Genomic DNA, 23039 nt, shown 5'->3' with positions numbered 1-23039 from the left:
GCGCCAAATTTATGACGCACGCGTTGTAATCTTTGATACGCATTCGCATAACCATTGATTACCGCAATGATAATTCATGAAGTAGACTATTTGATATGAAATTTGAGAGGGGATTGTTTTAAAATCATCATCATGACGTCACACAATCTTGTAGAACTACGGAAATAGTAAGATTAGATATTTATAGCCTAAAATAGACTAATGAAATAGGAGGTCTAGGCGCTCCTCCGAGACTGGAGTAATTAATCTTCCATCTACAGCCGCAATTCGTAACCCTGATCATTATCGTCTTCTTCACCAAAATCCTAATTGCTTTCTTCCATCATCTTGAATTTTCTAATCCTCCACAATGATGGGCGATGAGGCGAGAAACGAGAAAGGTGTTGAAATCGAGGGTGAGGATTTTCAACGCCCGATGGGCTGGGTGCGGCGCACTTCCCAACAGGTCGAATATGCAAGAGGAGCCTTTAAGAAGGTAGGTATGAAGGGGGGGGGGGGGCATGTCTGCTAGTGCTAACGTTTGGCCTACGATTAACAAAGACATAGGCCTAGGCCTATTTGGAATAAATAAAAAAGTTTCAGAATATTGTTCCTTTTAACTTTTAATTTATGTACCGTATGGGTACTAGTATTCAACCCGGCATAATTCAAAGATTTTGACATATTCCCCAAAATATTTAGAAATAGGGAATTTATCTTAATTTCATACCTTTGTTATTTCCAGGGTAATCTGTTGTCGATATTTTCTTTGTCAATCTGTTGACTGTATGCGCGGAGGATCGAATTATGCGGCGATGGCCTTTTGCACTGAATGGTACTAGTATTCAACCTAGTGAGGATTGATAGCAAATCTCAAAAGGGTTTAGATTGCTAAATTAGATCTAGATCTACCGTATGTAAGTCTCTGGCTTTGATTAATTCCCTGTTTGGTCTCATCTCAAATGGTCTAGTCCATAGTCGGATGGGACAAGGGCAGATTGAGAGACAGGGCCATCTTTCATCGCTAGGTTGAATACTAGTACCGACGGGTTGAATACTAGTACCAAAATCCGTCGCCGTATAATTCGATCGCCCGCGCACACAGTCAACTGGTTGAAGAAAAAAATAACGGAAAAAGAATAACCAGCATTTGCTCTTGGAAATAAGACGGGTCTGAAATTCAGGTAAATTCTATATTTCTATATATTTGAGGAAACTCTCCAAACGGGTTGAATACTAGTGCCCTTACGGTATATATTCTCAAGAGTAATATTATCAAAGATCTCGCCAGAATTTGCAAAAAATATTATTTTGGTGAAAAACCATGCCCTGTCATGACATCAGGTTCCCGTTTCATAAACACCTGTTATAATAACAAATTCATAATTTCTATAACAAATTGTCTAGCCAATCAGATTGAAGGATTTCAGTAGCTTTTAACTGTTATTGCAAATTTGTTACTATAACAAGTTTTATGAAACGGACCACAGATTGAAAAACCAATGACAATGACAATGGTTCCATCAAAATGGCATGTCTGCCGTCTGCACCCTCCCATATATTTAGTTCCACCTCCCCAGGATGTGCACCTCCCCATGCTCAAACTAGCCTACGCCCTTGGAATGTGGGACTAGGCCTATAACAAATTGTAATGAATGATGATACGATGACGCGGGCTTCTCATTCTTTAAAAAAATAGGAAATAGATCTAGGCCTAGATCTACTTAAAATATTGGTTTTTTCATCCATTTTTCATCAAATAGTTTATATTTCTCTCATTGGAACTGACCATACTTCTTTCACAGCATCTTTCATTGCTCATGTACAGTAAGGGCACTAGTATTCAACCCGTTTGGAGAGTTTCCTCAAATATATAGAAATATAGAATTTACCTGAATTTCAGACCCGTCTTATTTCCAAGAGCAAATGCTGGTTATTTATTATTTTTTTTTTTCCTTCAACCCGTCGACTGTGTGCGCGGGCGATCAAATTATACGGCGATGGTTTTTGGCACTAGTATACAATCCGTCGGCACTAGTATTCAACCTAGCGATGAAAGACGGCCCTGTCTTAATTTCAATCTGCCCTTGTCTCATCCGACTATGGACTAGGCCTAGACCAATTTAGATGAGACCAAACAGGGAATCAATCAAAGCCAAAGACTTACATAAATCTAGATCTAATTTAGCAATCTAAACCATTTTGAAATTAGCCATCTATCATCACTAGGTTGAACCGTCCGCCCAAAAATTTGACAAGCAAAAAAAAAAAAAAAAAAAAAAAAAAAAGGTCTTCGATCACAAATAAAGGTTTTCGTTCCAGAAAAAAAATTGACAAGCAAAAAAAAAAAAAAAAAAAAAAAAAAAAAAAGGTCTTCAAGCTCGTCAGGGGGGCATTAGAGGTCTTAAAGCTCGTCAGGGGGGCAAAAAAGGTTTTTGCATGCATGGGTTGTGACTCGTCAGGGGGGGGGGCAGAGTGCCCCCCCCCCCTGCCCCCCCCCGTAGGTACGCTAGTGATACTAGTGCATTTCAGTGCAAAAGGTCATCGCCACATAATTCGATCCTCCACGCATACAGTTGACAGATTGATAAATAAAATACCGACAACAGATTACACTGGAAATAACAAAGGTATGAAATTAAGATAAATTCCCTATTTCTAAATATTTGGGGGAATTTGTCCAAATCTTTGAATTATGCCGGGTTGAATACCGTAAGGGCACTAGTATTCAACCCGTTTGGAGAGTTTCCTCAAATATATAGAAATATAGAATTTACCTGAATTTCAGACCCTTCTTATTTCCAAGAGCCAATGCTGGTTATTCTTTTTCCGTTATTTTTTTCTTCAACCAGTTGACTGTGTGCGCGGGTGATCGAATTATACGGCGACGGATTTTGGTACTAGTATTCAACCCGTCGGCACTAGTATTCAACCTAGCGATGAAAGATGGCCCTGTCTCTCAATCTGCCCTTGTCCCATCCGACTATGGACTAGACCATTTGAGATGAGACCAAACAGGGAATTAATCAAAGCCAGAGACTTTCATAGATCTAGATCTAATTTAGCAATCTAAACCCTTAAGATTTGCTATCAATCCTCACTAGGTTGAATACTAGTGCCATTCAGTGCAAAAGGCCATCGCCGCATAATTCGATCCTCCGCGCATACAGTCGACAGATTGACAAAGAAAATACCGACAACAGATTACCCTGGAAATAACAAAGGTATGAAATTAAGATAAATTCCCTATTTCTAAATATTTTGGGGAATATGTCAAAATCTTTGAATTATGCCGGGTTGAATACTAGTATGGCAAGTTCCCCCAAGTCTGCGCAGTCCCCCTTGTCTGCGCACACGCGTATCTGCGCGATTCTACTAAAAGAAGATACGCAACGAGCACGAACTTTACACATGCAATACATAGACAGGTATTCATAAAAAAATCCGACTCAAAATCGTGGAAAAATAATGAATTTAGGGCATTTCATGTGACGGCCTCAAAATGCAGCCTTTCTCATCAAAATCCCCGAATCGTGTGCAAAGTGAATGAGTGCGCAGACATGGGGTACCATTTATTTTTTCAATCTGAAAATGACTGCCCGAGGTTTTTTCCAGAAAATCCTATATTTTCTTTCATTTTTTAATGAGAAATTTGGTACACTTACTCTTAATAATATAAGGAACATTATTAACTGAAAAATTTTGTGAAATAAGAAGAGATTCATGTTAAATCTTATCTCAAATTGTTAGGTGCGCAGACTTGGGGCCCACCATCATACCCATACGGTACTAGTGCCCATACGGTATGGCAAGTTCCCCCAAGTCTGCGCAGTCCCCCTTGTCTGCGCACACGCATATCTGCGCGATTCTAGTAAAAGAAGATAGGCAACGAGCACGAACTTTAAACATGCAATACATAGACAGGTATTCATAAACAAATCCGACTCAAAATGGTGGAAAATAATGAATTTAGGGCATTTCATGTGACGGCCTCAAAATGCAGCCTTTCTCATCAAAATCCCCGAATCGTGTGCAAAGTGAATGAGTGCGCAGACATTGAGTATCATTTTTTTTTTAATCTGAAAATGACTGCCCGAGGTTTTTTCAAGAAAATCCTATATTTTCTTTCATTTTTTAATGGGAAATTTGGTACACTTACTCTTAATAATATAAGAAACATTATTAACTGAAAGATTTTGTGAAATAAGAAGAAATTCATTTTAAGTCTTAACTCAAATTGTTAGGAACGCAGACTTGGGGCCCACCATCATACCCTTTGAGCTAATATTGTTTACCGCAATTTAATGTATTCTTTTTCCAAAAGATTGGAGATGATGACGACACACCTGCATCAAATATAAAAAAGAAACACAGGTAAGATTACAATTTTATAAACACTTTACACAATATAGAAGTGGCATAAAAGTGATCCAAAAAAAAAACTTGAGGGGGCAGATTACCTAGGAATACCTACCTAGGGAAGTTTCTGAATGTAGGCATGTTATGCCTCTGTATTCAATTCTATAGGTTTTTCCTCCTCAAGGTGACTGGTTCACTTTCGGTAACAGGGCTTTCGTAGTCATATCTTATTGGCTCATTTTTCCAGCATCTATCTATAGCAGCTTTAAAAATGTGCACACTTGGGGCAGTGATAACATCATTGTTAAGGCTATTCCCTGTATTACAGTCATGTATTATAACATAAAAAGAATTCCCATATTACGGCATACGGGCAAAATTTATACAAAGTTGCGAGCGTGCAAAAATTTCAATTTTTTTATTACAAAAATCTAATTGTGTGATAAATTTTGACATGATATTCCGAAAATAATATCACATTTCATCCTTCTCTCTTTCCTTTTCTTTCCTTTTCTTTTTTTTTCTTGGTCATAAAAAGCCTTCCATCTATACCATAGGCGGCGGAAGCGGGGGGGACGTGTCCCCCCTAAATTTTAGGTGGGGGGACGGCCCCCCCTCCTAAATTTTTAGTTGATAACCTTTTTTTTTTTTTTTTTTTTTTTTGCTTGCTTGTTTTTTTTTTTTTTTTTGCTTGCTTGTTATTTTTTTTTTTCTGCGTCCCCCCTTAAATTTTTGGTGGATAACCTTTTTTTTTTTTTTTTTTGCTTGTCAAAAAAAATTTGTGGTCCTCCCCTAAAATTTTTGGCTTCCGCCGCCAATGATCTATACGCCACTACATTAGAGTCAAGCAGAATTAAATGGATGGACACACTATACGGTTACGAGCATAACTATTTATTCTTATTTTTGTTCTTATTCTCACTCTTATTCTTATTATTTTTCCTCTTATTTGGCAGCAGCATGTAACTGCTATGTCAGAAAAATGGTTTAATACAATTAGCATGTAGACAACAGCTGCTCCTGATAGTAATAAGTGGCGAATCATGAATTCTAGAGATGTAGGTCTATTATTATAATTTCATCATTTTCTCATCAATTCAGTACTTTCAAACAACACTTCATGTTAAAAAATTATTTTAAAATATCAAATTTTTCAATCTGGCAAACAACGATATCTTTTTTTTAATTTCTCAATTATAATTGAATCGAGGATATTGAGTGATAGATCTGCAATATTTCAATGCCGTAAATAATGAAGGATTTAGTAATCACACAACAATCCTGGACTCAAGTAGAATCTAAGTAGGAAACTTTCCCCTCCCCCTGATAGACATTCGATGTGATTTTTTTCTTCTTTTCTTTTTATGACATCAGAGATGATGTTCCTCGCCTGTTTACATTTGATGCACATGCTGTAAGTATAAATTATTTCCTAATTATTTTTTCATATATTGGTCATTAATCATCAGCTTTTGGTCCATCAAGTCATTTAGGGGGAGACTGTGCATTTTTTTTTTTTGGGGGGGGGGGGTATATATGGCACTATGGCAGGATGAAAAGAAGAACCAGTAGAGCGTTTCATTATGTCGTCTGGCAATTTTTCCTGTCGTTGATTGGCTGAAAAACAATGTCCATCAAAACAATTAATACACTAAGTAGATTTTAAGTTTTCTTTTTTAAAGATTACAATGACCTTAATGATGTTTTTAGGATTCGCGCTTCTTCTAACGGTTCAGCTGAATGATTTTTCTAAACTCGTACAGATACAACGCGGGGCACGTTTTGCCGAGTTATTTGAAAGCGACGAGATCGTAGAAGATTTCAACGAGGTCGTTGAACTAGATGATGAAAGGGTGGAAGAGGTCGTGTCTCAGGTGAGGTCGTACATGCATGATTTGTCAAAATAACATCACACTCAGTCAAGTCAGACTTCAAATATTTACTAGTAGTTCCAGGGCTCCGTAACACAAAGGTTTGCAATCAATCGTTAACCAATGACCAATCAAGATCATCGTTGCAGGCGCACTCTTACTGGGAACCAATCAGTGCGGTTCTTTCATATTTGCAATTCATCGCAAACCTTTATGTTACGGAGCCCTAGTGTGGTTTCAGGGGGAACAGAGAGCACCCCCCCCCCATCTTCGCTTCAAATTTGGAGTATGTGTTTGCCCTTTTGTAAAAATTCCTCCAGATACTATTCCCCTCTCAGATTTTTTCAAGAACTAAATGCGTTTTAGGGGTTCTGATTATTGAATTGAAATAATTCTTACCAAATCTCACTGATACAAGTCTACATGACTTGTATAAAGTGATTTCTTATAATATTATTGTACCATACAAAGTATTTGGCAATTAGAGCTGACAGACAATACATGGTTATCGAAGTTAGCAAGTCATGTAGACTCAAGATTAATGAAAATCGATAATTAGTATCAATTTTACTTGTGAAACAATACTTCATTATTCAAAGGAACACAATTATGCATGCTATTTAAAAATAAATCTAAATTTGTTGTAGATCACTGCTTGCATGTATTGTTTTCTCTTGTGCGTCTTGTAATAATTCCCACATTAGAAAATTTCGGGGAAACTGAAAATCAGTGATCGCACTCCCTGGATTCTTCCCAGATTGCATCAAATATCAGTAATGTGATATTAGAAGAAGAAGAAGGAGGAGGAGGAGGAGGAGAAAAAAGAAAGAAAATGAGGAGTATTAGGAGGAAGAGAAGAACTTATTTTTCTCTTCCTTCTTCACTACCATGACTCCATCTATCTATACATGTATACATCGTGATAATCATCATAATCTTTCTTTCTCCAATTCAAAGGATCTGGTAGGAAAGTTGGTGGGTAACAAATGGTTTCGTGGTCTCATTCTCGGTAGTATCATAGTAAACGCTATTCTCATTGGAGTACAGACCAACCAAGATCTGGTAAGAAAATACAAATATTTCACACAATGTACTTTAACACAAGTTTTACTTGATTGACCAAAATCATTTTCCTCATAATTTTTCTATAGAATTCGTTACTGCTTACAAGTATTATGAAACAGTATCTACATAATTATGCAAACAAGGGCACCCACATGACCTGTTTGCATTTTTTAAGCGTTTAATCTTAAATGTTAAGGTACGACTCCTTTTATACCTTTCTTAAAGGTAAATTGAATTGAATTTGATTAACAAATCTCACTTAGTACTAGTTTATTTGTTATCATTGTAACGTCATGAACATAATACTAGTATTTGGCAATCGAACGTATTGTCACTATTTACACAAACATTTACAATGAATTTAGTTGGTGTAGATCACTTTGCAGGTACGCCTATCTATCTCTTTTTTATTACATTTCCTCTGAAAATTATCTTCTTGAGCAAACTTATGTTTTTATATTACTTGCCAAACAGGTACTACATCATGTACAGTATAGAACCAGAAGAAAATCCACTGTTTCCCTAAATTTCTATTATTTTTAATGACAATAACGTAAAATTTTTTATTCTTCAGCAGTTTTCTTTTTTGTTTCTAGTGCTAGAATAAACTTGAACAATAAAATAGATTTTTACTTTCATGGTCATGATGGTGCCGGAAGAAGAAATCCACTATGCCTATACATGTATTGGTGTTGAATTAGGACTTAAATTCGATTGCAATTTATTTCAATTTTCTTTCAACACCGAATAAGTTTCACGAGTAATTAAGAAACGTGTTTTTTTTTTATATTTAGTCTCAGAAGTATGCTTGGCTTTTCTTCATCTTCGACTACACTGTCTTGGGAATTTTCGTCTGTGAGTTGATGCTCAAATGGTATAATGGGTTCACCATCTACTGGAAAGTTGGATGGAACATTTTTGATTTTTTCATCATTGTCATCCTCCTACTTGGACCGAGTGAGTAATTGATCGTGTAATGGGAGTTAAGGGGATGAATACAAAATTCATGCAGATGGCATGAAATTTAGCAATTAAAGTAGAATACATGCATGCAATTTAACTTTCCTATCATAAATTTGAAACCAAAATAAATAAATACTCATTGAAATAGCAACTTCTCTTTCCTTTTTTTTTCATATATGTTTCTCTTTTCTTTTCTTTCTTTTTCCCTTTTTCTTCTTTTTTTGCCATCCGAAGAGGGGTAGTTACGCCACTGATTTTTCCTACCAAACTAGTTATAGTTTTTGCTCACTCGTAAACTTCTAGAGTGTTTGCTTATTAAACATTACAGCACCTCTTTAAAAAATATATATATATAATCACCGTTAAGTATACAAGTGAGTATACAAGTGTTACGTATTACGTATGGACGTATGGTCATTTATGATGGTCTGTTTTCCAGGCATAAGGCCTACATATTCTATTTCGGTATAGTTCCTCTTCATCTGCACACATAATGGTAAACCTATCTGCTCAGGCCTACACCTTTACATTTCTTATTCTTCGGCATCATAATTGTCTTTCTCATGATTGCTATCTATCTCATCGACATCATCATCATCATCTTATCACCAACACCACCACCACTATTCTCATCGTAATCATAATCTGAAGTGTCATTATCATCATCATAATTATCACCACCACCATCATCATCATCGTTATCATCGTCATTTTAGCATCAAGGACACCGCCGCGCCGTTGCCTCACAGCAGCAAAACAACTATTCCCTTTCTCTCTCTTATCCCCTTTTAACTTTTTGGAACCTACCGTTTTATTTTTACAGCTCTCAAATTCTTAGGAAGCAATCGGAACTTGAGAATCCTGAGGGTACTTAGAGCTTTCAGAAGTCTCAGGAGGTACGTCAACTTGAACAGTTCTATCACTTTGCTTATATACGATTAGAAAAATGAAATAATTCAAATTAAATAATTTTATATGAACCATTTAGATTTAGATATCTTGGCAGTAGTCGTTACATCTCCAACACGATCAAGATTTTATTTCTACATGCAGTGTATGAGAAGTTAATAGCATGATTTAAGATATTGATAGTTCATAAACTATGAAATACTTAAAATTTTCACGAACATATTAAGCAACCTTTATTTTTCTCTTCTATTTTCAGTGTGCGTACCTTAACCGGTCTCTCCATTGTGCTGCAGACTATAATAAAATCGATTCCGGGTTAGTATCAAATTGTATATTTTTCCTGGTAGTATTTTTTAATTTTATTCTTTATTATAGTGAAATTGAAATTTCGAAAATGGTGTAAATAATACACGTAATTGGAATGCGAGCTATGTGTGTTGGCAAATAGTATTTTCAAATTAGGAGTAAATAAAATTGCTTAAATACCGCTCAATAAGACTAAAATTCTGTGTTGCCGATCGATTTTTGTTGTCTCACGGGAAGAGCCGATCAAAATGTATAACGACGAGTATAACGTTATTTTCAATGAAATGCTATACCATGGGTCGATATGTTTGGTATGACTGTACTAGATTAGAGTGTCATCACTTATTCAATATATAAAATTTCACTTATACTAATACAATATAAAAACATTCATAATTCCTGAAGCTACGGGCACAAAGGTTCGTACGAAAGATAAATCTCGTTCTAGTTCTTACGAATTCTGGAGTTCGTAGAGATTTGTAGATGAGTGAAAATTCTTATGGGCTTCTTAAGAACAACTCAACACTTTCCTGAGGAACAAAATGATTTTCGGTTATACAATGGCCCTGCAATTGATAAGTATTTCGTAAGAATGCATCGAGTTATTCTTTCGTCAGACTTACGGTCATCTTACGACGACTGTTGCAAGATGGTCGGACGTGCAACTCACGGCACTCATAAGAAGGAGAAGTCATTTGGGTCATTGTTTTGAGTCCACTGCGAACGCCTTGCAAACGTCAAAAGTAGTTCGTAAAAGCATGAAGAGCATCATACGAATTTCCGTTAAAATGTTTTCAACTCTATGTTAAATTACTACCGTTCTGTTGAACATTATATTTATATAAAAAAAATAGATTTGTATATTTTGATAGTAGATGGAGAATTTAATTTTGGTGTAGATATAATATATCGATTATGCTGTAAATTTAAATCATACATTATTATTATTTATGTTATGTATATAATTATAGTGTTATGTTATGATTAATGGTCGAAAGATATTTTGATAAAGAAAAAAAAAAGAATTTCATAATTTTAGACGCTTGAAATTCTTCTCTCTTTTTATTTTCGTTTTGGCAGACATGTCGAACATCGCCCTTTTCCTTGTCATCATCATGCTCGTTCTCAGTGTCTTGGGTGTGTTCCTCTTTGGCAATGATTTCCCAACTTACTTCGGCAATCTTCCATCAGGTGAGGATACAAACACAGAGGTTTCAAAACAAAGACCAGTCGGTATTCTGAAAATACCACAGCAAGAATTTTACACCAGTGTTAAAATTCATGGTGTTATTTTGACATCATGGCCCTGGGAAGAGGGGTGCACCCCCAATATTTTCCCAGGGGATGCTGCGTGTATTATAATGCTCCATAGGCAGCACCCCCTGGTAGGTGTGGCACATTATTTTGTTTCGAAAAATGTAAGGGAAAAGACCAATAGTTGGGTTGGGAACCCTTTATTTTTTGCTAGTCAAATTTCTCGGGACGAGACTGACTTTTTTTCCTTTTTGCTTGTCAAATATCTTCGGACAAAAACGACCTTCGACCAACTGACTCTAAATCTCGTACTGGGCTCCGATTCTCTATAGACACGATGGCTCAGCTCCTTTCTCTTATTTGTTTTACAATTCAACTGAACAATTAACAAATAATTGATTTTGTTAAATAAAGTTGAATCTATGTCGAATTAACGTTTAAGGTAGGGCATCTTAATTATTTACATAGCAGCCGTGTTCTATAAATTTATTGTAATAATAACCGTTGACAACCATTTTCATTATTTTGCTTTCCCTATCATCGTCTGCCTTAATAAGAAAAGCACGGCTTTCATCTTGTTATAATTGTCATTTTCTTTGGCAGCCATGTTTACTCTCTTCATCTGCTTAACCCAAGATGGATGGATGGGGATATTCGATAAATTTAAGGTAGGAATATTCAGATTATTATTGTAATGTCGATGCATACATGAAATGTATATATGTAAAGGCCACCTCACATCTTACGATTGGTCTGCGACCCGATTTTGGAATAAAACAGTATAGTCGAATTTGATGCTAATATTGAGACATGGAATAACTTAATGTGTAATGTTCTAATTCATTTCACTGATACCTATATTCAAATTTGCGACTATGCTATAATTCTTATTATATTAAAAGCGAATTTAATATCTAGTCGTAATGACGTCATAGCAATCTTACGATTGGCTACAATTTGAAACTAATTTGATCTTTACTCTAAAATAAAGGCTTGCAATCATCCAAAATTGTTATATATTTTTCACTTAATTTGGACCTCAAATAAAAGAACATATTTTTCATCCACATTTTCAGAAAATGAACAAAATGTGATTTGTTTCAAATCGGATCGTGGACTATAGTCGTATGGTGTGCGGTGGCCCTACTACTATGACAACTACCATGATTACAGATCGACTATATACAGTGAAAGCTTTTCTTCTAGATAAGGGAGCGGGGGTGTTAATATCATGTATTTTATAAGTAACGGATACTGCCGAATTTGTCAATGATAGCTGTATTGAATGAATTGAATGAATTTGCTACAACATTATCAGCCTATTTTTACATTTGTAGTTAAATTATATAAGATATAATTGAATCGCACTATAAATCTAAACGGCGATCACTCACTGATGTAATATCTTAGCAAATGCTTTATTTTATTTCAGAACACTAATCTGTACATGCTTGGAGCTTTATACTTCATATTAGCCATCACAGTCGGGGCATTCATCTTCGCTAACCTTGTCGTCGCCGTGGTCGTCACAAATTTGGTAAATACAAACCATTCATAGCTCATATACCGATATATTCCTGCCTTCATTGCATTATATAAATTAAAGATTGAGATTGGAAGGAATAGATAATGGACAGCTGCCGAGACATGGCACTCACATTGGTCTTGGTGTGAAAATGTGCAAGACAGATTTTCGAATGTTTCGGGTACCGCGTTCCCATGGTAACGACATACAGTATCATCATTATGATCATGGAAAAAATCAGAGGGTGAATGTTTTCTCCATTTTGAAATTTTCATTTTGAAATACAAAAGGCCGAATGACAGGGAGAGGTAAAGCCGGGGATAGACTGATTTGGGGTAATATTTCTAGATGTGCTATCTTTTCTAGAAAAAAAAGTGCAGAAGAAATCGACGAAATTGCCTTTGGTGATCAGAATCAATAGTTTAAAGATCGCACATAAATGTCGATATCAAACCACAGCTGGGATCTGATTTGCAGAATACAATTCTTTCATCTAGTATAGACGAAATATATCAAGAGTTCATTAGAAAATTCAGTTCCAAATTTTGTTGAAACACTAAACAAAAACACCCCTCAGTGCCCCGTAACATTAAGGTTATCTCTCTCTCTCATTACAGGACAAAGCCGTCAAGGAGATAAAACTTGATAAGAAAAAGAGAGAAGATCTGTTAAACAATACGAAAGCACACCACGAAGATGATACCGGTGAGCATAGTGATTTCATTAAATATTAGTGCTTCATAAATAAACGAATAAGTGGAGAATAGATGGATAAGTAAATGGATAAACAAAGAGATAAATGATGGTGAAAAAGATGGTTGTGATGGTGATGATGACATTGATGATGATGATGATAATTATAATGGTAATGATAATGTTAATAATAAAAGAAGACATCGATGGGGATGATGGTACTTGATTCAGGTTGTTTCAATCATGAATTGGATTTGCGTAAATGTGATGACGTCACATGTTGGTGTCGAAGCCTTTTGTAAAGTGTTACCTCCCTCCGTCATGTTGATATTCAACCATGCTTGCCGTTATTGACCAATCACAACCTGGGATGATATCAACGGTTTATTTCAAATTCGTCTAATGCGAATTCGTCCAATTTACAACTCGTCTACACGGTCTACTATCGTTTGGTCTACCATCAGTTCGTCCACTATCCAAATGGTCTAATTGATAATTCGTCCACTCACCATTTCGTCTACATAGCCTGTTGGTCCAATAGCCTTTTAGTCTATATATTGGTCTAATTGGACTAAGTGTTAATTGTGCAAAATGAATGAAATTGAAATGGATATTAGACCAATTGGTTATGAGGCGAAATGGTCATAGACGAATTAGACGAATGATTGGACCAAATGGTTGTTAGATGAAATGTTGATGGACAGAATGGCATTGGACTAAATGAAAGTAGACCATGTGGTGAGTGGAAGAGTTGGCAGTAGACGAATTGGCAATTTTTACCCATGATATATCCAGGGGCCCGTTGCATAAAACTTTTGCCATACAAAACTTTGGCAAATTTTTTGCCAGAGTTTTTTAATGTGTAATTTTCAATGGCATCATTTTGTTTGCCAGAGTCTTTATGGCAAAAGTTTTATGCAACAGGCCCAAGGGATACTCACAACTCCCTAAGATATATCCATGAATGTATAAAAAAAAAAAAACCTCGGCCATCCATTCATCAATATTATATTTATCTACGATTTCCCTTCCATTATTTTGATTTAACCAAGATGCTGACAATGACTTGCCGATCACAAGTGTTGGAGAGGTTTTGGAAAAAACAGACTTGAGTATTCAGAAGCCGCTACACTTCGGGGTAAGCAAACCAAACTTACATAAGTCCTATAGGCCCTACATTATTTCAGGCCACATTTGGCAAAAAAATACACTCTGATTTTGACTTCCAGTTTCCTGTGGTTGTTTGCCCTAAAAGTTAGAAATAATAATCGAAGACAGGTTCTTATCATAAACTATACTGCACTGCATAATTTCCTGCAGGATTTCAAGTATCTGACGGCAGAGAAATTTCAGAACTACATGGTCCTCATCTCGGCTCTTGAGGACAACCTTGCTGAATATAAGACGATCAGAGATGACCTCGATAAGGTTTGTATGAAAAGAAACGTGAAGAAATTAGCTTGACTGTGGCCTCTGCTGACGGTACAAATTTCAATGAAATTAAAGATATCCCCTTTCTTTAAAAAAATGCAGACGCTATAAATTTACATCCCATCAGTAGGAATAATAGTTCTGTCAAAAAATATAGCTACATCAGTGCACAAAAGTTATTGTACGAAGTATTTTGAAATGAACTCAATTCAATTCATTACCAAATATCATCCTCAACCATGAAGCATTCGTTTGTTATCGCTGCAAAATAATATACAGTATTGGCAAGCGGAACTAACAAGATGTAACATACTCATCCCAAGTTAGTCCCAATTTAATATGCTATCATCTTTGGCGGGGATCCGGGAGGGGGGGCGGAGAGGACACCCCCTCGATTTTCGAATTTTAAACAGCAGGCTAGCGTATGGGAGAGGATCTTCCCGTCCCCTTAACGTTAGCTGGACCACAAAATCACACGAAATCGCCGTCTAGCTATGACTACCATAGTTGACACAACGTATCATCACAGCCATTCATTACAGTCAATCTTTTTAACAAAGATATCGAAAATCATACAAATGAAAATAGAAAATCATTTTGATGACTACGAAAATGTTCAAATTCACATCGTGTTAGTCTCTTGGTTTTCAGTTATTTCTGCTGATCAAGGAAGTGAACGAATTCGATGATACAGATGATCATGACCAACCCGCATCCGGAGCAGTAGCCCCAGAAACGGTAGACTTTGAGAGAATCGGGGTAAGAGAAGAATGATAATTTGCACAGAGTGGATACATATAGATGATGGTGGAATTTATATAGATAATGGTGAGAAGAAGAAAAGGAAGAAGCAGAAGAAAGAAGGAGAAGAAGAAGAAGGAGAATAAGGAGGAGGAGAACGAGAAGGGGGAGGAAGAGGAAGTAGAAAAATGAGCGGTCGGAGCTAGGGAGGTATAAATAAGTAGATGATTGTGTTACTTCTTCTTTTTTTCAACAATAACTTTAATTGATTTTTCATTATGCTTTGTCTATTTAAACTCTTTTGTATTGAAATCTAAAAATCCAGAAAAAGGGAGACATCCTTTCCAATCTTCTGGAACTGGAACAGCATGACCTGATCTCCACGCGCCAAGGGAGCCTCTCTGATCTAATCAAAGATGCAGCACGCCTGGTCCCGGTCCCGACCAGCAAAACTCTTAGCCAACCCGCACACTTCACATCACAGCACTCCTCTAGAGATACCAGCAAACCCAAAAGCAAGACACACCTAGGAGATTCAGGGACATCCTTGAAGATTAACCATGATGGAGTGAGCACAGGAACGTCACAGTCTCAAGATCGAATGGCTCCCAGGGTCGGGGTGAGTTCAAACCCATATGTGTTTAGTCCATAAATGGTATTGGACGATCTGAGAAGACCACTAACTGCTTTTAGACCAAGTTATTATAAACCATAAATTTTGGGTATCATAGGAGATAATTGATCTCGAAATGTCAGAATTATTTTTTTTCCTCAAAAAGGAAGATACCCCCGACTTATAAAATGAGGAGCAGCGCTACAAATGGAAGGGACCGACCGCCTCCTATGATTTTTTAAGTGGTGGCCAAAAAATATATATATCCAAGGAGTATGAAAAGAGGGATCTGGGTTGTATATTACCCCTAACCCTTGTTTATTATTTTTATTTATTTATTTTTATTGGGGGGGGGGGGGATGAAGTCGGATTGGACCATTACATCTATCAGAATACCCTGGTGCCACCCCTGTATAAAGTCTAATTGAATAATGAAAAAAATGGAAACATGATGTGAAATTTTCCCATCCATGTCAAAACTACTTTCAAGATGACCCCATACAATATATAACTATTTTCCTTTTATGTTATTCTGAGTAGGTGGAAGAACAACCAACAGCATCGACACGTGGTGTGATTACGGAGGCCACAGTATCCAATGCTGAAGACAGGTCCATCACACCCGAGTCGGAGTCCATCTCCAAGAAGCCAGAGTCAGATTCCGGGTCTATCCCAACAGAACCCGAGTCCGGGTCCAACCCACCAGAGTCCTGGCATCCAAGTTCAGAGTCTTTGACATCCGAGACGGAGCCCCGTTGGGCAGTCCCACGACACATACCAAAGTCAATGCCGCCATCTTAGGACCAGGAACGTACCTCCGAAACCAGCATTTACACATTGCAAAAATTAAAAAATCATCAAATTCAGACAAGGCTGAAACTCGCTCTCCATTCCATAGGACTACTGCATCATATCTTCATATTTAATTGGATTTGTTAGGCCTTTTCTCTAGGAGTTGAGCCTCTAAACGGTAGAAGTTGAGATTTATCTAAACTCTCAAATCAATCTGTGTATTATTCTTTATTATTTTTTTCAAATCTCAGTTTCTTTTAACATGTTATCCTGCTTTTAATTCATCCAATAAGAACATTTATTGTCTTCTTCTCCCCCTTCCCACCTTATCTCTAGTCAATTATCCCTCGCATCTGAAGCCCTTAATGTCTCTAATATATGTATCAATTTATAGTTGTCTTAATGATTTCTTTCTTGTTCATTTATGTTACGACAATAAAACAATATTTCTATCACTATTGATACCTATTGCCTATTATTATTCCTAATTATTCTTTACTTATTATTTTTTTGTAATGCAGATAGCCCATGCTTCAAAACACAGAAAGTTGATGCCTGTCACTCAATATATTGCACGCAAAGTACATCAAAAAGAGCATGGCGATTCTTTTTTTTTTACTGAAAATTGTTTGTGTTTTAAAGTGTTACAAAGTGGATTCAACGTTGAATTTAAACATGAGGAGATTAAAGTTTCTTTTTTCTCAGCCAAATCCATTTTAACATATAAATCCAGTGGTAAATGTATTGGTTTTTTTTTTTGTAAATGTAAATCTAAAACATAATGACAAAGTAACTGACTCCTTACAAACATTTTTCTATATCATAAAGAAAACTTCTTTGTCATACTGATCACAGAGTCAATAGAATAAGTATGCATTATCAGTATTTACTGACAAAGGGTGACTTAAAAAATTTATATTGCAAATCACAACAATATTGTCTTGGTCCTGCATAATGTTGGACTAATTCCCTAGAACTGACTTTCTCAATTTTCTCCTTTACCTTATTAAACTGGAGAGAGAGATAAATAAATAGCAAAGGGTAAATACAGATCTATACAGAAAAATGTGGAGATAGGCCCGGAGATAGGTAAGCAGATACAGAGATGGGTAAAGGCATAGAGAGGGACAGATAGAGATGGAGAGAAAAACTGATGGACATGATGTCCGTGTGATGGGAGGGGCATAGAGAGGAAGGAGGATAAAATATACTTTCCTTGTAACTTTGGTAGCAGAAAAGTTATTTTTGAGAGTACACATATTTATATTCAAGACTGTTGGTTTGAATATGCTTTTCCTGTATATATATGCCAAAAGTGCATTCTTACCTCCTAAAAAATTAGTGTCCTGAACATCATTCACAAAAACAAACACTTCTTATACAAATATGAAATAGTATTTAGTTAAAAGAAGAAATTTATTGAAATTCTTAATTCACATGACTATTAATAAAACTTTGGTTAATTTACATACCATTGATTGACTTAAATATGAATTGAGTTTTCATTGTGCTTGATTTATCTCATAAAAACAGGTTTGAAAATACTTATAATTGATAAGGAAAATGGCATCTATGTATTCGCATTGTACATGACATAAATTGGATGAAAAGTGATTTTAAAAGAAAAATATTTATAAAATTCAGATTTGGGGACAATCAAATAGATTTTCCCATGACGTTGCATGATAAAAAATGTGACTAAAAAAAAACCGAAGACAACTAAACCCTGCAACATACAAAGATTATTCAAAGAAAAGTAATGAAACATCCACTATACAAAATAGCTCTTAACCATTATGAAATGTATTATGGTAGTTGAACTTGAATTCCAAATAAAACAACCATGACTATATGAAACAAGGTACTACACAGGCTTTGATAAACCATAGGCGGAGGGAGGTGGTAAACAATATCTGGGCAGATATTGTGGGTGTTATAAAGAGTAAATTACTGAACATATGTAAGGCTGTATAATTGTATATCAAAACAATTTCTTGCATCGCGGGTAATGATCCAGGAATGGGTGGAAATCTGTCCCCAACGGTAGGGGGACCAGGGCCTGGAAAATCTGACAAGCAAAAAAATAAAATTTTCACCCAAAATGTAAGGTCATTTAGTCCAAAATACATGTATTATTTTGATTGTGAAGTGATGTATTTTTCTCCATCGTAAAAAAACAAAAATAGTAGGGGGACATTTGATAGTGTCCCCCCTACCATTTTTGGTAGGGGGGACACGTCCCCCCTGGGCTTTTTGCCCATGGATCCAGGAATGCAGTGATAGGTCTTGAGCTGCTGCTGTTTAATGTATCTCTGGCATAGTGGCTTTTATATATCTTCTTACCTTCCTAAGTTCATTACAGAAACAACTACTAATTACCCTACATATTGTCTCATCTGCATGGAAAACTAAAAAAGGCATGGAAAACTAAAAAGGGCCTGGATTCAAAGCTAACGTGATATGATACAATTCAACCCCTTTGTTAAAATCAAATAACTTTTATGAAGTGTCCACCAAAGTGTTGCCAGTATCGGCTCTACGGGACTAAATTAAGTTACAACTATTGATAAATCATGCAGACATGTTATTAGTGTGAATACATTGTTAAACTATAATCAGTGCACTTACAATAGAATATACACACCAGTGATCAGTTTATCTAATAAATAATCATCACACTCCTGAATGAAATCAAGAGCAATGTTGCAATACAAAAGTAATCATAATAATATCTAATAATGACAATATAATAAATGTATTTCTTCTAAATATATATCTAATTATATTCTACATCACCACATATAAAATCAAATAGCATCATCAAGATAACAAACATCTTTTGATAACAAACAACATAGCATCTTTAAAAGTAAAATTATTATGTAAAATCATTTCACAAATCAACATGTATGTTCCTGAACAACATCCTGTGTTTGTTATAGAAATAGACACAAAATGAATTATTTACACAGTGTACATTGCACATCCTCGATTCATAACAGTGTAAAGTTTTGGACCCTATTTTATAACACATATTGTTCAATCACAAATGCTGAAATACCATGATAAATTCATTCTCAGCCAATCACACGGCATGCTTTCAATCACTTAAAACAGCTCATGACTTGCAATTGATAGGTTTTATGAAATGGGATCCAGAAAAAATAAGGGGGAAGAAAAAGAATAAAGAAAATGTACCTTAGTAACCTTACAAAGCAGTAACATTTATGTAATTCTATGCTTATTATGCATTCCTCGCTACCAAGATGGGGAAAAAGTATCACATAATGGAGATATTGCTCCAATACTTCATGGATCTGAATAAATGCTAACTATTGAAAGAGATGACAACATTGATGCTTTAGCTACAGTATCTGGCTTGTACAATAAAATTTACACCTGTTTTATTGGATATTCATATAAAGCCACATAACAGAACCTGAATGGAAAATGGGATTCCATCTCTCTTTTCTTCAAGTTAGGGCAAGTAATATTCGGACAGAAGATATTGAGACAATGGAGAAAGAAAGAAGCGCAAACAGGAATAGCAGATCGCATCTTCAACTCTAGTTTACTTCGGACCAATATTACCAAATACATGCAAGTTGGATTTGAAGAAAAGTGAAATTCAGGCCACAATACATATTCCCTATGTCATATTTGTTCTCAAAAGCAGACCCTTATTCTATGAATTACCTGAGACCCTTCTTCATGTCGGGTGGGTGTTTTATAAAGCTGTTTGTAAGTTAAGAGCAATTTAAGAATGACTGGTGATCCTTTCTTGTGGTAAATGGTATACACCAAAATGTTAATTGGCAATGGTTTAGCATGTAAGAAAGGTTCACCAGTCGTTCTTGACTTACGAACAGATTTATGAGACACCTCCCTGGTTTATATGCACAAAACATTTACACAAAACACTTTTTTTTTTAATAATTCAGGGATGCCAGTTAGTTTTACACCATGGGCCAGAAAAGAAGTCAAATCATGTTCCGGCACCTACCAATACCATGCTTAAAAGGGCCTGAAATGGAAAGTTGTCAATCTAAAATCGTATAAAAGCCTGAAGACTGATATTTCTGAGAAGTAACCTTTGGTGTCATGTAAGTGGGTAATGGTGCTAGAATCGAGAGTTAAGCATTTCATGTGATTCACTCCATATACTTTACATGGTTTAACCTTAACTTCTTGTGCATGAGTAACAGAGCGAGATAGGACAGTGATGGTGTTGTAACAGTTACAAGATACACCTTGCATGATAAAACCTTTGGTGTCTTCTGCGTAAGTAGCAGTCTGGGAATATAGGATTAGAATATATCACAGTTTACACTGTACACCCTAGAGGATATAAATGTAAGTTCCTTTTCCTGCATTGGTAGGAAGGTGGGGGTAGTGGGACTACAATTAATGGTGTTGTGTAAAACACTGTACCACCAATACCTGTCTTGTGATAGAATCACCGGTGTTTTATAAGGATGCAGGAAAAAGTGGTGTACCCTTCCTTTGATGCCCAAGATGGAATGATCGAGTGAAGAATGAAAAAAAAGAGCGAAGAGAAGAAGTCATGGTCATCACCCAATCACTTCTGTGGTACTTTCCAGGTTGTTCCTAAAACAAAAATAAACATACAAACATCTTAGAACTTGATAGCAAGTTACAGTCATTTGTGTATTGGAAAGCTGAGGCTAAGTTGCATAAAAAGGCATCTGAAAGGTTACTTACCTTTCTTCCTACATGGTATTGTATGCATTTGTGAGTTTGAAAGAAATATATATTTTACATACTTACAATCAGATTGTAACAGGGGTGAAAATAAATTTGAATTTTCATATTAACCGAAAATGGGTATTATATTTAATTTTAAGTTATTCATAAAAAATGAACTGAAATTTTCATTACTAAATAAATCATAAGATTCATCAAAGAGATGCAATTTGAAAAAAACAAACATATTTTCTCTTTTAGAATAATAAAGGTCAACATTCATGTACACTGGGGCTTATGCAAGAGAGCTTTAACTTAAAAGAATTAATTCATATCGGATAAAAAAATGCAAATTGAACTTGAATAATAAGTTTACCATACAACCCAAAGTTAAAACAATTCATATAAAGCAAGCCGATTTAAACTATGTACATGTATATATTGCATCTCGATAGACTATAATGTTAACATCTATAAAAATAATATGAGAAGTCAAACACAATAAATGAAAAAATAAACATTAAAATTGCAAACACAAATAAAAAGAAAAGCTTGGGAGCATGCATGTATTATGTGTTATGAAGTAAATGAAGGCACACAAATCAATGATGGGCAGTATACATGCAAATTGTAATGATTCCTGAAGTGCATTAAAAAAAGTCTTAATCATTATCAGTACTGGGGTCAGTTGCAGAAAGAGTTGCGTTGAAACGCAAGTCAAAAAAATCGATCACAAGTCCCAAATCCACGCTATTGATTGGTTGAAAATCAAGTTGCGCATGATTTTTAGAGTTGCGATTGATTGCAACTCTTTCTGCAAAGGGCCCCTGATCATCAATATTACTTTCATAATGAAATATTTTATATATTACAATCACATGTTGACATTAGTTGCACACTTGCAGCAACAGGTTTGTGCTTCAGCAATATTTGCAGGCTCACATTTTGCAATTGCTTAATTATGTACTTCAGCATTAGTTGCAAACCACCATAGAAATAATCAAATTAGGGTCCAGTTTTGATGGCTCAGACTCCCTCAGAGCATGTGTGAAAAAAGACAGAAAAAATAGGTAGGAAAAAACACAGAATGGGTTTTACACTCATGGTAAAAATTTCCATAATTGATTTTTTTCTTTCAGTTGTCTGATGATTTTACGAACCGGCTCAAACCATGGCTGGTCTCCAAAACATGATTTTGAGATAATTGCGTTCAAAGTTTGAATGTTTTTCAGATGCTCTTAACTTTGTGCTTTGAAAAGAAACCAGATCGATTATTCAACCAATTTAAAGCATACATTTTATTCTTTTATAATACACAAAATTTTATCTGCAATTCAAATTTAGTTTTTCAAAGTTTGAAATGAAGTGCAGGTATGCATTTCAGGAACTGATTATTTTTTACCCAAAATAGGTCCGGGGTTAAGGTCACTTTGTAAAATCATGCGTACCATGCGCATTGGTTTTTAGTAGCACAAACCAGGGGCACAAACCACATATGCCCAACATCTAGGTTGGGTTTTGACTTCTGCATGCCATTCCAAAGACTTTACAGTATATGGTACACAAAGAATGATTTATGCCACTTCGTAAAATCAAAGGAGGGTTTGCGCCGGTTCATAAGAAATTGAAATATGCTCTTATTCTTTCAATAATGCAAATTTTGATCTGAAATTTGGCAAATCAATAGAGTGAATCACAGGCTTTCAGAATATGCAAAAAAATCATTTTGAAAATTTGACCAAAAATCAGGTTTGAGCCAGTTCGTAAAATCACTGATGATGTGCCCTATCCACCATTAATTTCAATGCAAATATTCATCATGAAATATCTGAAG

General features: G+C 35.6%; 2 protein-coding genes across 4 annotated transcripts in view; one reads left to right on the top strand and one right to left on the bottom strand.

The window, feature by feature from the left end:
* Window positions 1-349: 349 nt before the first annotated feature.
* LOC135155914 (cation channel sperm-associated protein 4-like) lies at window positions 350-16510 on the top strand. The gene is made up of 17 exons (XM_064106397.1): window positions 350-475; window positions 3288-3436; window positions 5713-5752; window positions 6102-6212; window positions 7167-7271; window positions 8069-8231; window positions 9061-9133; window positions 9403-9461; window positions 10533-10643; window positions 11310-11374; window positions 12139-12243; window positions 12849-12945; window positions 13977-14062; window positions 14245-14352; window positions 15007-15114; window positions 15422-15715; window positions 16250-16510. The coding sequence occupies exons 1-17, from the start codon at window positions 350-352 to the stop codon at window positions 16508-16510; spliced, it is 2061 nt and encodes a 686-aa protein (XP_063962467.1).
* Window positions 16511-17898: 1388 nt separating this feature from the next.
* Window positions 17899-23039, bottom strand: part of LOC129284231 (cell cycle control protein 50A-like) — a 29799-nt gene continuing 24658 nt past the window's right edge. For all 3 annotated transcript variants that reach the window (XM_064111038.1, XM_064111025.1, XM_064111019.1), the window contains exon 11: window positions 17899-21109. In XM_064111038.1, coding sequence (XP_063967108.1) covers window positions 21073-21109 — 37 coding nt within the window. In that variant the 3' untranslated portion in view covers window positions 17899-21072. The remainder of the gene's footprint in view (window positions 21110-23039) is intronic.

The sequence above is a fragment of the Lytechinus pictus genome, chromosome 2 (genome assembly GCF_037042905.1).
Source record: "Lytechinus pictus isolate F3 Inbred chromosome 2, Lp3.0, whole genome shotgun sequence".
In the NCBI taxonomy this organism is placed as follows: domain Eukaryota; kingdom Metazoa; phylum Echinodermata; class Echinoidea; order Temnopleuroida; family Toxopneustidae; genus Lytechinus; species Lytechinus pictus.
The sequence above is the reverse complement of the archived record's forward strand: the minus strand, read 5'-3'. Positions and strand labels throughout refer to the sequence as shown.